We start from the raw sequence: 13,925 nt of genomic DNA, 5'->3' as shown, positions 1-13,925 counted from the left end.
TCTGGCTGAAGGTCAGAGGGCATGCCAGTGGAGGTGGGGCGCAGCAACTGCACCCATACCAGCCAGTGTGTTTGAGCAGCTGCCTGGCCCAATCAGGAAGGTTGAGAGTAGAAAGAAACAGGAGGAGATTGGCTGGTTGTGTTGTAGTCTTATAGTTTAAACACCAATTGTAAATAATAATCATTTAAGAAGAGTATACAAAGGCTATAGATTTTGGTGAGCTTACAAGTGCAACTTTTACCTTCGAGTTAACCAGTACCATTCATTACTATCTTCATTCACATCAAATTCAAATATTGCTGCATAATATACACATTTCTCACAGCTGAGGATCTGTAGTTACTGTATTCCTATTAAAAAAGATTGAAATGAGGCCTGTACGCCACCTGTGTTTACGTAATCTCTGCTGCTGCTAAATTAGGAGCTGCTTGATATCTCCACCTGGTGGAAAGAAAGGGTCACAAGTATGACTCAAGTATACCAGCAAACCAAAGAAGTGTAATAAAAAAAGTACAAATTTTATTTTTTTTTTCATCTTTACAAAGGCCTGTTTACCCAAGTTTTTTTATAAACAAAATATAACAGCTTCTCATCGACCTGGACTGATGGAAAAGAAAAAAACTAAACAAAAAAAACAAAAACAAAGACAAATTTCACACAAAAATATAAAAAATGCTTGTCACCAAAAAAAATGGAAAACCGGGACAAGAGAGACAAATGAAAAGACAAAAAAGCAGAACACAATAAACAGATGTTAAATTGCGTCACAGCAAAGAGCTTACAAAAAATAAATGGAAAAAAAAAAAAAAAAAAATCTTCCTCATCACTGATTCAGGCAGTACAGAACAGCAAGTGCTTCATATCAAATATCTCAAAATTCCACCAAAAGACAGCAGTGCTGCAACACAATGTACAGAAACATTTGAGGGCAAAATGTTTTTCTGACGAATAACAAACCTCACCTAAACTCAGGCCTTGGCTAAACATCTGCCAGAAGAACACCAAACCCTTTAACAAAGCGTCACTAAAAAAAAGGAAAAAATACGAGTACTCTCCCCTCCCTCGTTTGGCATGAAAAACTCTAATCTAACCAGATATAAAACTGATGTCAGTGAGTGAATAGTGTCCACACGTCGCACACAAGACAGTTTCACACTGAACACATCAGTCATGTGATCATGAAAAAAAAAAAAAAAAAAAAAAACCAAAATCCCCCCCAAAAATAAACAAAATGTCAAAACAAAAGCCCGCTTCAGATGAGAGGAAACAGCAATTAGTAACATGCATTCAATTGGCAAAAGAACATGTAAGAGATCAAAAGACAGATACAAATCCAAATAAAAGGAATGTTTACAGCGTCAAGTCAGCGAATCAAATCGAGTATGACAGGAGAGAGGCTCCAAGCAGGGATTTCCAGTCAAATTCCCGAGAGAAGTACAAGCAACATAACATGAGGTGGACAGATTTGGTGCATTTTATAGACAGAGATTGTGTTGGGAAAATCTGCAATTCATTTCAGTCTTTTTCATTTAAATTTCATTCTGACTGGACAATGATTTAGCACGTTTTGTGGCATTTGATGCACTGAAAACATACATCGATCTTTCACTGCATGCTTAGTTTCTTCAACTACAGCTGCCCAACACTCTTTTTACAGTTTTCTTTTAAACAATGATGCTTTGTGGGGATGGAGTTCAGTGAGATGTGATCCTACTGTGTTCTGAAAGTTACATTTTGAACGAGACAACACAACCTGTGTGTCCCTTCCCTGCGCCCCTGCTCTCTTGAGCAATTCCAAAATGTAGAAGTGACATATGTTATTTCCAAAAAACAAAAAAAAACAAAAAAAAAAAGCGTGATCAAGTGTGAAGTTACATGAAGGGTTTTGGCCTCAGCTCACTGCTCGTCAGCAGAGCACCAGGTTGACAAAGAGCACCTTGCGAGTAGAGACTACTACATTCTTTGATACAAGCATGTCAAGTTACATACATATACTGTAGGTGTAATGTACACACCTATCAACGGTGCATAGAAAACTTCACCTCATGTATAATTGACGCCAACAAATGTACTGAAGATGGGATTGCATAAATAGCAAAAACTCTAGTGCATAGTCACTGAAATCAACAAACCAAGACCAGAAGATAGACTGAAGTCTTTGGAGGGACACCGGAAGCCTTCACGCTTCGTTAGCCTGTGAATCATCGAAATTTTCACATCAGCAAGACTTTCCATATTTTACGTCTGATGCAGTGAAATTGTTGGAGACTGACTGAAAATTAACTCCAGTCGGTCACAAAATGCCAGCAGATGTTTCCAAGCAACGAACCAACATTTGGTTCTTTTTTTTTTTTTTTTTTTTTTTTAAGTTAGGGGTGCAATAACCACTATCAGCAGCGGATAAAAACTGAACTGAAACCGACTTTTATGAATTCATCTGAAGGCCTCCGGCTCCCTGTGAAAACCTGACCAACCTCCAATTTTAAGTTGTTAATCTCAATATAACAAAATGTTCACCTTCAACATTCAGTAACCCTGACAGAAAAAGAAAATGTTAACAAAAACATGAACGACATTAAAAGCAAAAGATGATCAATGTAAATTGTTCAACAGCTTATTTTTTTTTTTAAGGGCTTATTTAGATATCAATAACACATCCTTTTGTTTCAAGTAAATCAGACAAAATTTCTTTCCACGTGTCCTCAAAATTAACTTTGCAATTAAGTGTGTATTTGTCCCAAACTTTTAAATTTAGAAATGCCCTCTGTTGTAGTTTAAGTCGGGTTTCATGGCCACTGGCACTCGAGTAAAGGAACCAGGAAAAAACAAAAAAAGAAAAAACAAAATTAAGACTGGGGAAGAAATAACTGCAACTCCATGTCCCTTTTCAGAATCAAGAGCTGCGTGCTTATTGTGTTGTTACATTCAACTTTCCGTTATGCTAAATCCATCAATTTCTAGCACAAATAATACTGTCAGCGTGCCAGTGACGACGGGTAACTGATACCATGACTGTATGTAGCACACATAAACACACATGAAGGACGGATGGATGCTGATAGCTTTTTACACAAGGAGACCCCTAAGTTTTCAAGCAGCGACACACCGGCTCAGACATTGAAAAAACAGCGTCTAGAAATCCTCACAGGGCCTCCTCTGCACGCTGACCATCCTATGTTTTCAATCTTCAGAGATTTTACAGTACAAGACTGACACCGAGCTTAACCACTGGATTTAGGAGTTTGGATAATGCCAAAGACAGATTTTTTTTTTTAAAAGTAGTCTAGCTCCTGGAGGGAATCTTACAGTGAGTAGGTATTTTAAGTGTTTGTGTGTATGTGTGTGTGCGTGTATATGTTCGTTCGTGGAGTGGATCATTTCATTGAGCAGTCCTCTCCCTCTGTGTCAGTGTCTGTGTCCGAGCAGGCGGTGTCCATGGCGACGTGGGCGGGGCTGACGATGACAGCTCGTCTCTGCTCCTCCTCGGCGCTGGCTCTCCTCTCCTGAGTGCGTTCGATGTGCTGGATGGCCTGAGAGGAGAGGATGAGAAACATTGAAGGCTGCAGCAAAGTTTCAGACCACTGAGAGACAGTTAATAGGTGAAAACGAACAATAACTTCTTCTACCTAAAAAAAAGACAACAGACAGCACATACCTGCACAATGGTGTCCAGGTTCTGTCTGGATGTGGACACAGTGCTGGTGTGGACAGATGGGCTCATGGTCACCACAGTGACGTGATGGTGGGCGTGCTGGGTTAGTGTCGGAGCTGGGACGATGACCGTGGGGTGATGGGTTGGGGCAGGGGGAGTGGGAGGAGCCAGCACCTGGAGGACAGACAGAATAAGAATAAAATAAAAATGTTTCTCATGACAGGAGATCATCTAGATTTACATATGACAGACATATAACTGCTGAGCTCAATGTACGTCATTAACATGATCACCTCACTACAGAAGCCGTTTGAGCAAACTGCAGCCTGTTGAGGAGGTTCGGGAACTGCAGCAGAGATGCCCACCATCTTTTCTGTGTACAAGTGTGTGTGTGCATGTGTGTATTTGTGCTTCTAACCTGTGGACTGTGTGTTTGTCTGTCGGCGGCGTGGATCTGCTGCAGCCGTAACAGCGTCTGGCTCTGGATGAGTGCCTGCTCCTCCTCCACCTGCTGGGTGATCACCTTCAGACGCTCTGGGTGCAGCTGCGTGTCCAGAGAGCGCACCTGCGCACAAACACAAAAACGCAGAATACAGAGGTAAGTCTTTACTACGTCAGGCACTGCTTCAGCGCCAATGTAATACCAACTACATTACTGAGCAAACATGGAAAAAAGTTACATCACATGTCACAATAATCACAACAACCTTTGGTTGTTACACATTAACATCAGTTTACTCGTCACGAGGAGTGCTATTCAGCGTGATGTAACAGCTGTAAAACATCTTCCGTGGCTCTGAATAGAGCTTTGTGCGATTTGAAAGAATAATCCTGGCGTCAACAGGGTTATCTAGGGTTGAGCTCAAGACTTCAACCTGTTATGAGAAAGCGTTACAATGTTGGTACATGGGATTTACCCAGGAAGTAAGGCTCTATCAAAATGTAACATCCAGTATTTTTGCAGCTTGACCAATACAAAGAACTAAAAGTCAGGATATCTCTGCCGCTTCTTTTTATTTATGGTTGTCGTTTCTTGTGAACGACCCAATTTAAAGAAGAAATTGCAAAGCTCAAACTCTGGAAATCCCCTTTAATTTATGTTAACAAGAGGTTTTTGTTAATGTTGGATAATTTGTGTCCTATTTAATTTGAGGAAAGATGTGCAGTATTTTGTTCCATTAAAAGAAAAAACTTGATCACTGCCCAGCTCATTTGACACTCATCATATCTCACCACTGCATTGTTCCTACTGTTTACTTTCCTTGTTCACTTCCTGTTTAAGTTTGTTTGTCTTTACCAACTGTTCAGTCGCCTCTGTTGTAACCTGCTGTTCAGGGATATCTAGTAAGTGAGATTGCGAGGAACTGGCTGGTGTCACCGCCACCGGTTCCCACCTTGTTAAAGTGGACTGGTGACCATGTGGAGGTTCTGCAGTTTTGAAGCTGAAATGGCTGGTAAACCTGACAAACTGGTTTGTTTATTTGAGCATCTAATATCCACTGTGACCTCTAGACAGGATCATTGTATAACCATGTGAAGTTTAATTTATCTCTGATACCTCCTCCTTTTTATATTCAGCTGTTATGTTTTATCTGTCTGAACTGAAGCTTGAGCTATAATCTGTCTGGACATTCAAACATTAAGTTAGTAAAATAAGCAGTAGTTGTGGAAGGTAGTAAGAGAATGAATTATGGCCATCTTACATCATTATGTTCATCTGTGTCATCATCAGTTTCAGTCCTCCGCAACTGAAATTAATGTTGAGATCTTTTGAGATCACAGTAAAAAGGAGAGAACAGGTGACAAATCATGAACAACCTCTACAACTCCGGCTCTGCTTTTTGTCTCACCTGCTCCTCCAGCTGCATACGAGCCGAGCGCTCTTTGTCCAGTTGCTGTCGCAGCTCTAACATCTCTCTCCTCAGCTCCTCGACCTTCTCCTCCTCCAGCGTGTCTGGAGACCCGATCCCTTCATCTTTCTCCTCAGCTCGCCTCCTCTTCGGTGATGAACCACTGAACTCCTGGAGTGACACAGAGGCCAAGTAAAGTTAACTGTGAATCAGTTGATGTGCACTGTGCCTATGTAAACTTAGTACCACCGCCATCAGAGTAGGAGTTTCTTCTCCATTCAAAAACAACACATGCTGCTTGTACAGAGTTGGACAAACGGCCAGTGTAGCAAGAAAATATAACACCAGGTGAACCAACAGCAGGATAAACAAAAGAGACTGGTAAACAAACATTTTTCACATGGCGTGGCACGACTGAACACAGATTAAAAAGGCACTGCACTGTCACTGCCAACACTTGCAAGCTGTCCAAATATGAAAGTAGTGTTAGGCAGCAGGCGGTTGCAGTATAACTGAATATGTTCAATACCTGACATTTGTCTGTTTCTAGTTGCTTAAAAGAACTCAACCTCAGTAAGAAGTGTTATCACAGCATCTAACAAACTACATAGTGCTGTTTGGTCATTGGCTGATAGCGATTCAGCATCAAACCTCCTACCTGCCTCTGCACTCAAGTCCCACCATGCCATGCATGGTCAAGTGAAGCATGGCCTATAGAAGAATGACATTTTCCTGAGGCGTACTTGAACCAGACAGGGAAATGTTTTCCCATTAGAACAGGACTGTTCACTCTACTTACATGTTTTTTTTTTCAGGAATCTCATAAATTGCCTGTGCGATCCATCACAATAAACAAGAGTCATTGTTGGGTGGTAATGCATTACAAAGAATAGTTTTATTTGAAAAGGCTATCATGCATTAACAAACAGAAATAGTGCAACTGAAGACAACACAAGATTAAGTGTGATGAAGTTTTAAGTCTCTGTAGACTAATGCACGTAAACAAGAGTAAGCCTGTGGTGGCCTGAAAGAGACGAAACTATACAGTTTGACATAGTAATGTATGGTGTATGCGATCTGTATAAAATGGACTAAAGCAACCCCTGTTGTTGTTTAAGCACCCTAGTTTTATCCACATGGAGACACAAATATGGTGGAAAACAATGGCACAGGCTGTTACCTGGATGAAGCGTTTGAGCTGATTGTTTTGTGCCAGGAGCTGTGTCTTTTCCTGCTCCAAGGTGAAGATGTAGTCTGCCGTTTGCTGCAAGATGGCCGCCTGACAGGGATGAAACCAACAGGTGAATACAAGAACAGTACCCAGACATTTAACTTTAACTAAACTGTAGGAAATTGAAATTAAGACCAGTGAGTCAAAAATTACATTTTTTGTCATTTATCATTTCTGCTCAATCATTTCATTCTTCTTCATCATCATCATCACATCTGACGATCTACACCATCACAAGGGAGATCTTTGCTAAGTGTCAGTGTTTGCAATGCTCACTGCACCTTGCTGAGTTTCTCTCCGTCTGTGTGGGGCAGGAGTGTTTTGAGGGACTGGAAGCCTGCATTGATGCTCTGCATGCGCCGGCGTTCATTGCTGTTGGCGATCTCACGGCGGATTCGTCTCTCCTGGTCCTGGGCCGTCTCTGGACTGAGGGGGATGTTGGCCAGGCTGAGGGAGAAAGACGATTGTTATTCTGTCCATGAAAGCTTTGTGTCCAATACGGAAGCACAAGCTCATTCCTGATGAAACATTTGTTCCCTGTTTCTTAGTCTTGTTTTATGTAAAATGTGCAAATGTATTTTTACAAATTTTTTTAAGCAAGGCAATGCAGGTAAAACAATTAGTTTCAGAATCAATTAGTCTGCTTGTTATTTTCATGATTAATCGTTTGGCAAAAAAAGAATGGTGTGTAAAGAATCACCACTGAAAAAAAATCATGACTTGATCAAATGTCTCATTTTGCATGACCAACAGTCCAAAACCCCCAAATATACAGTTTGCTATAAAGTAAGACCAAAAAATGCAGCAAATTATCACATTTGAGAACCTGAAACCATCAAATATTGGCTTTTTTTCTTGGAAACACACTAAACAATTCATTAATTTTAAAAAATAGTTGGTGATTGATTTTCTTTCAATTAACCAATTGATTAAATTGACTAATCATTGCACCTCTACAACTAACAACACACAGCTCTGAGAAAAAATCCACAGTTCTGGGCTAAATAAACTAAAATGACGCAAAGCAACAACAGAGTCCACAATCAGCTGCAATCTCTGACACTTTAAACCTTTAACCTGGAACTTCACCATGCGTTAGTCCTGACCTCTCTACATTCCTCAGTCTAGCTGCCTGGAGGTCTTTGAGTGTGACTGAACCCAGTGCCCCCTCACACACCTCCACCCCATGAAGTTGGATGTTGTGGTGGCAAATCTCTGTCATGTTTACTCAGGGGGAGAAATAGGTGAACCATTAAGGTAAAAGATGGACATGACGCCAAGAAGACAACAAACCTGAAGTACTAGATCTGAGTGTTTACAAAAATGAGAGAGGTCTGACAAAGGACACAGCTCACATGGCTCTGAACATCTCTTTTCTATAAAAGATTAGTGTGTGGGCTGTGCAGCCATCATCTAACGTTCAGAGCTAAAATTAAATGGTCTGATCTGATTTGTAACTGTGTGTTTACAAGCGAGTGATATCGGCTTAACTAAAAGCTATGAAAGGCAGCCTAAACACACTTCAAAAGGAGCCTAAAAACACACCCACACTGCCTTTAAAATAAGCTCTAGGTCCTTGAATTGCTTAATTTTGTGTCTTGATTTTTTTTTATCTTACTTTGAAAGCTGTGGGAACAGCTCTCTTCAATATATCTTCATCTATTGGTCTACTGGTTAAACCCCTGATCATCAGCACTGTACTGACAGACTAAGGAGCATAAACAACATTTAGGGCTTAATTTAGTGTATTAGGGTTCAACTGTTCCACCCTCGAAAGTTATTTACTGACCACATGCTCACTTAATGAGATGTTAAAGTTGACTTTGAGGAATATAATGAGGGGGTTTTATCCCCCAGTGCTGTGTAATGTACAAACCATTTGTTACAAATATAGTGAAATACAAAATAATCAATTTAGGTTTGGTAAATATGAAATATCCTCTTTTGTCCATCATCAAAAAACAACTCTAGGAATGATTAAAATATTAACGCGGATCCATCAGATATTCGACCAGAGACAGCAAAGAAAAGCATCCACATCTATTCCACACAGGTGAAGCGTGTCGGGGTTTTTTAAGTTGAGGGATGAAATCAGCTGTTGTCAGCTGTAGCTGCCAGGAGCTGCGGACCTCCAACATGGCCGGCGGAGGGCGCGTCTGGACGGCAGCAGCAGCGAAATGTGACTCCGCTACAGCAGCAGGCCCCCTGGCATCATGGAGAACAATGCTTTCCACCTCTAGCACCGAGCTAGCACTGAGTTATTAACCCGCTACTAACAGATACTCTCTCTGTGTCCGCCGTCACATCTACAAGACGATGTGTTACAGTTAAACAAGTTAGTATATACCAGTAAAAAATAAGCGAGGGCACATACAGTGCGGTTTGAAAACGACTGCGCAGTGATAGCTAACTAGTTAGCCAAGCTAAGCTAATTTTAGCACACGACACAACCATGGCTGCTTCGCGGAGCATTACTTAACCACACATACACCGCGACCGAAACCCCAATTTCCCACCTTGTTTAATACACCTCGGATATATTGTCCACATAAGTAATTCGGCGAAAATAGAAAGTGGTGTCGTTACAAACATGTGATTCTGTGTAAAGCAGCGAGGCGGCGGGCAACACGTTAACCACCACGTGGTTGTTGTTCAACTAGACGCAAATGTATCGATTTCATCCTCACAATTTACATGTTTCTGAGCCGAATGGCAGCAAAGGTGCTCTGTGGGTCACCACATGTCATTCGGCCAGCAAATGTAACAACGCGGATGAAACGATCGTCTATATCCTCGCCGTCAACAGCAGCAGCAGCTGGCACAACAAGCTGCTAATTTCCACAACCACGCTCCTGCTGCCAAGGTATCGCGGCGAAGCTAACGGCTAGCGTGCTAACTGAAGTCGGACCGCATCTCTCACACACACATACACACGCGCTACAGTCACATGAAAGATGATTTATGCAAGCAGTTTGATATCAACACAAATAGCTAGCCACACACCTGCAGAGACCTCCTATGACATCCTTCTCCGTCTTCTTGAACTGCTGTAAGGACGGTATCTTCTCTGTCGGCATCATGAAATATTCCATGCTTTCAAAGCCACCTTCTCTAGTCCGTGTTTTCTGTTTTTTCTCCCTCCACTGCTCCCCTTGTTAAAATATAAAGATGTTCGTTTTTACCGCAGAGCTCTCGCTGTACTCCTCAATGGCGCATATCTAAAACACTATTTCAAAATCTGTGAATTTTAGGAGCAAAGAGTTAGAAAAATAAAAGTAAGTTATAGCTGTGTTGCTTCACACAGCTGATGGGGTTCCCTCCAATGTGTGTGTGTGTGTGTGTGTGTGGCCTCTTGCCTCCGCCTACTACGTGTGTGTGTGTGTGTGTCTGCTGCCTCCGCCTACTACTCTATGTGTGTGTGCGTGTGCGTGTGCGTGTGTGTGTGAGTGTGTGTGTGTGTGTGTGTGTGTGTGTGTGTGTGTGTGTGTGTGTGTGTGCGCAGCTGATCTGTGTGAGGCGGGAAACAGCTGGTTGGAATCAGAGACCGTTTTCCGGAAAGCAGAACAAACAAACCAGTAAGAGTCAGTGTGTAACTGGAACAAATCAAATCCTCACAGAACACATGTCGGCAAACAGTGAACAGAAATACTTATGACTATATAATAATATAACTTATCAGAAGAAGAAATGTTAATGTTAGAGCTAACATTTGCAGATAAGATAACTATAATTTACTATAGTTAGTCGTTTGATCAGTCTATACGTATCATCTTTCTGCTCTCGAGGCTACTTTACCAGCTGTCAAAGTGGGAAACTGGGTAATTTCAGATTCAGCATACCACTATAGTTATTATATTCAATTAATTAATTAGCTTGTTAATATGCTATGAAACACTACATCCGTGGATTCATTATGAGTCAATGGGCACCTATGACATGTAATAGACCCCCACTCCTTTTGCATAGGACCCCCAGACTGAAAGATAAATAACCAAAAATGATGTGTTTACATTTTGTGTCTTTTTGTGGTTGTTTTGTATTTCTTTTAGTGACATTTTGCAAGTAAAGGAGAGGGGCCCCTAAACGCCTGGGGACCACTATGGGGCAGTGCCTGGTAGTCCCTTTGACTAAATCACTTTAAAAGCAGAAACGATAGTGGTCTTAAAGCGACACCTGTAGTATTCATCTTCAAGCCACATCAACAGAGCCCCACGGCCGCTCCAGCCCTGGCTCCAATAAAGTCTGGTTATTATTTACCAGATTATCATTTGAAATGATCATTTCTGTTGTATATGTATATTTTATTGAATGTAAAACTAACTATATGTCAAACAAAAGAATCAAAACAAAAACAACTTATTTCTGTAAGGACATAAATATATGTTATAATATATTACAAACTAAGTACAAACAGTTGTGTTAATTTACTTACACAATTACATTCTGTTGGTTATATGAAGAGTGAATCCAACCCTAACTCTTGAATAGTAATTTTGTTTTCAGACACATTCCTCTGTTTATTCCTATTTAAATGCATCAGTAATCACTTTTGACCGGGTGCAATGATTACATTATGGGTCCCAATTAAATGAAATAAATCACATTGTCACAATAATTTCATGGAAAGAGGTAAAAAATATTTTATTCCAACTTTATGAGCAACAGTGTATATATATGTATATATGTGTGTGTGTGTGTGTGTGTGTGTGTGTGTGTGTTTATGAATATAAATAATGCATATTTAATCATTAAATGTGAGCTCAGTGAAATATGAAAATAATCAATAGATTAATAGATAATCAAAATACTCTTTAGTTGCATCTCATTTTTTTGCATTGATCACAAAATAAATTATTTGCAAAAAGTATGAAATAGTACAGGTTGGACAACAGTCAGCCCTCCAGGGAGAAGATATAAAAGGCAATGTACAGTTTATGTAACATCCAGCACAAACAGCAGGTGGCAGTGATGTACCATTGTGTCAATTTCCAACTGCCATTAAGTAGAAAGGCAGGATGCTGCATCTACATGGACAAATATTACTGTAAAGGTGGTAAACAGCTGTAAAAATGATCTGGAACTGTAGGAGTGAAGTTGTTGTGCAAAGATAACATAATATCACATCATAATAGCCTGCGGATTAAGTGAAATGGTATGTTTTGGATATGATGGAAATTATTAATATTAATTTATAGTTGTTAACCTTGAATTGACAAAACATAATTTGCAAATCATGTTCAAACCTGTTTTTATGAATGAAGAGACGCAAACAGTTAACTCAAATTTATTTTTACTGTTTTCCAATTAATAATTACCACCAGCTTGTAAGTAAACATAAATTGTCCCATACTCTCCCAACTTATTGCCACATTCACTAAAGCTTTTTGTTTGGCGTCCACTTAGTAATTTTGCCATAAACCCACTTCTACAGAGACTGTGGTTTAGAACTTAGAAAAAGGTTCGAGCTGTCACGTAGCAAAAAGTGAAACACACAGAATGAATGGAAATGAGTGACACTCAATGATATTTTATTTATTTATTTATTTTTTTAATGTTTTTATTGTTTTTTTCAAGAGAAGTTAACAGTTCAACATAAAGAGACTGTGCACGAAAAACATATACAAAAATAGACATGGTAACAATAAGAAAAACAACAACAAGCAAAAAAACAAAAACCTAACAAAAAAAACAGACAAAAAAAACAAAAACAAAACAAAACAAAAAAAACAAACAGACAATTACATATTGCAGTTGCGTAAAATGAAAAAGATTAGTACATTATGATGAGCTATGTGGCAAATGTGTACATGATGTGAAGTGGTAGAAGTCCATTACATCTGGGGTGCATTAAAAAACAAGGGGAATTAAAGCTTATTGTTAATGTAGTCTATGAATGGCTTCCAAATTTTTTCAAAGTTATCTGAGGATCCACATACTGTGTATCTCAACTTTTCAAGTTTAAGAAGCTGTAAGATTTCCCTCAGCCCTCAGCCACCGAGCTGGACTCAGTGGCTGAGGGTTTTTCCAATTGAGGAGGATCAGTTTCCGCGCCAGCAAAGTGACGAATTTTGTAATTTTCAGATTGTTGTCAGTAAGATTTTTATTGTTTTCTCTCACTACCCCAAAAATGGCTATTATAGGATCTGGCTGTAACACCATTTTGAAAACTTCTGATAGTGTGTTGAAAATCGAGCTCCAATAGGTGTTTAAGTAAGGTCAAAGCCAGAAAGAGTGTGCCAGAGAGCCTGGTGAGAGCCCGCATCTATCACACAATGGGTCCACACTCAGGAACATTCTCGAGAGTCTAACCTTGGAAAAGTGAAGGCGATGCAGTACCTTAAATTGGATGAGGCCATGTCTGGCACAGATTGAGGCTGTGTGCACTCCCTCTTGGGCTCTTTTCCATTGCTCTGCTGTCAGGACCATCCCCAAATCACCCTCCCATGCAGACTTTATAAGTTCTAATGATAGGTTTTGTTGATTGGATAAGAACTTAGAAAGGAGGAAATAGCGCCCCTCTTTGAGGGTTTGAAGGAAAATAAGGTTTCCAAAGGGGACTCCTCAGACTGATTGGGATAGGAGGGTGTGTTTGTTTTAACATAACTACGAATCTGAAAGAATTTGAAAAGGTGTAACTGTGGTAAATTAAATTTCCTCTGCAATTGCGAAAAGGTGGGAAATATTTTATCTATGAATAGGGCCTTCATATTGATTATGCCATTACGTTTTCAAATATCAAAAGAATCATCCATAATAGACGGGGAGAAAAGGTGGCTTGGATAGACAGGAGCGAGTAGGGAACCACTGTGCCAACCATACTGTTTTCTCACACCAGACCATATTTTCAGGGATTGGGTTACAATGGGGTTATTCCTAACACAGTGCAATGATAAAGGCATTGCAGAAAACAAGAGAGCAGTCAAAGATATCAAACCACAGGAATTATGTTCCATCTGTACCCAAAATGGATTCTCGTCCTGCTTGTCAAACTGAACCCAAAATGAGAGAGTGCGGATATTACACGACCAATAATAAAGCTGAAAATTAGGTAGTCCCATCCCTCCACTCGGTTTTGGTCGCTGTATATAAGCTTTCCTAATTCTAGGTATCTTCTTATTCCATATGAAATTAGAAATGATTTTGTCAAGGGTCATGAAAAAGGACCTCCGTATTACTATTGGGATAGTTTGAA

At 40.1% G+C, this 13,925-nt stretch overlaps 1 protein-coding gene across 2 annotated transcripts; it reads right to left on the bottom strand.

Annotated features, from left to right (window-relative positions):
• Positions 1 to 497: 497 nt before the first annotated feature.
• LOC130166966 (transcription factor AP-4-like) lies at positions 498 to 10,066 on the bottom strand. 2 transcript variants are annotated; one of them, XM_056372838.1, is made up of 8 exons: positions 9,737 to 10,066; positions 7,015 to 7,180; positions 6,683 to 6,781; positions 5,503 to 5,673; positions 5,356 to 5,400; positions 4,071 to 4,217; positions 3,656 to 3,826; positions 498 to 3,530 (listed from the first exon to the last, which is right to left on the bottom strand). In XM_056372838.1, exons 1-8 carry the CDS (start codon positions 9,823 to 9,825, stop codon positions 3,375 to 3,377), a joined length of 1,044 nt encoding a protein of 347 aa, XP_056228813.1. In that variant the 5' UTR covers positions 9,826 to 10,066; the 3' UTR covers positions 498 to 3,374. The 2 variants fall into 2 exon arrangements, with proteins under 2 accessions (XP_056228813.1, XP_056228814.1); XM_056372839.1 differs by lacking the exon at positions 5,356 to 5,400.
• Between the last annotated feature and the right edge of the window lie 3,859 nt (positions 10,067 to 13,925).

The sequence above is a fragment of the Seriola aureovittata genome, chromosome 3 (genome assembly GCF_021018895.1).
Source record: "Seriola aureovittata isolate HTS-2021-v1 ecotype China chromosome 3, ASM2101889v1, whole genome shotgun sequence".
Taxonomy (NCBI): Eukaryota; Metazoa; Chordata; class Actinopteri; order Carangiformes; family Carangidae; genus Seriola; species Seriola aureovittata.
This window is presented reverse-complemented; position numbering and strand designations above follow the sequence as displayed.

What these genes read in the sequence shown, in the direction of transcription:
- LOC130166966 (XM_056372838.1), bottom strand. Translation starts at nt 9,825, where the DNA reads ATGGAATATTTCATGATGCCGACAGAGAAGATACCGTCCTTACAGCAG. An exon ending in ACGGAGAGAAACTCAGCAAG is followed by an intron (nt 6,782 to 7,014) that starts GTGCAGTGAGCA and finishes CATCCCTGTCAG; the next exon opens with GCGGCCATCTTGCAGCAAAC. An exon ending in GACAAACACACAGTCCACAG is followed by an intron (nt 3,827 to 4,070) that starts GTTAGAAGCACA and finishes TCTGTCCTCCAG; the next exon opens with GTGCTGGCTCCTCCCACTCC.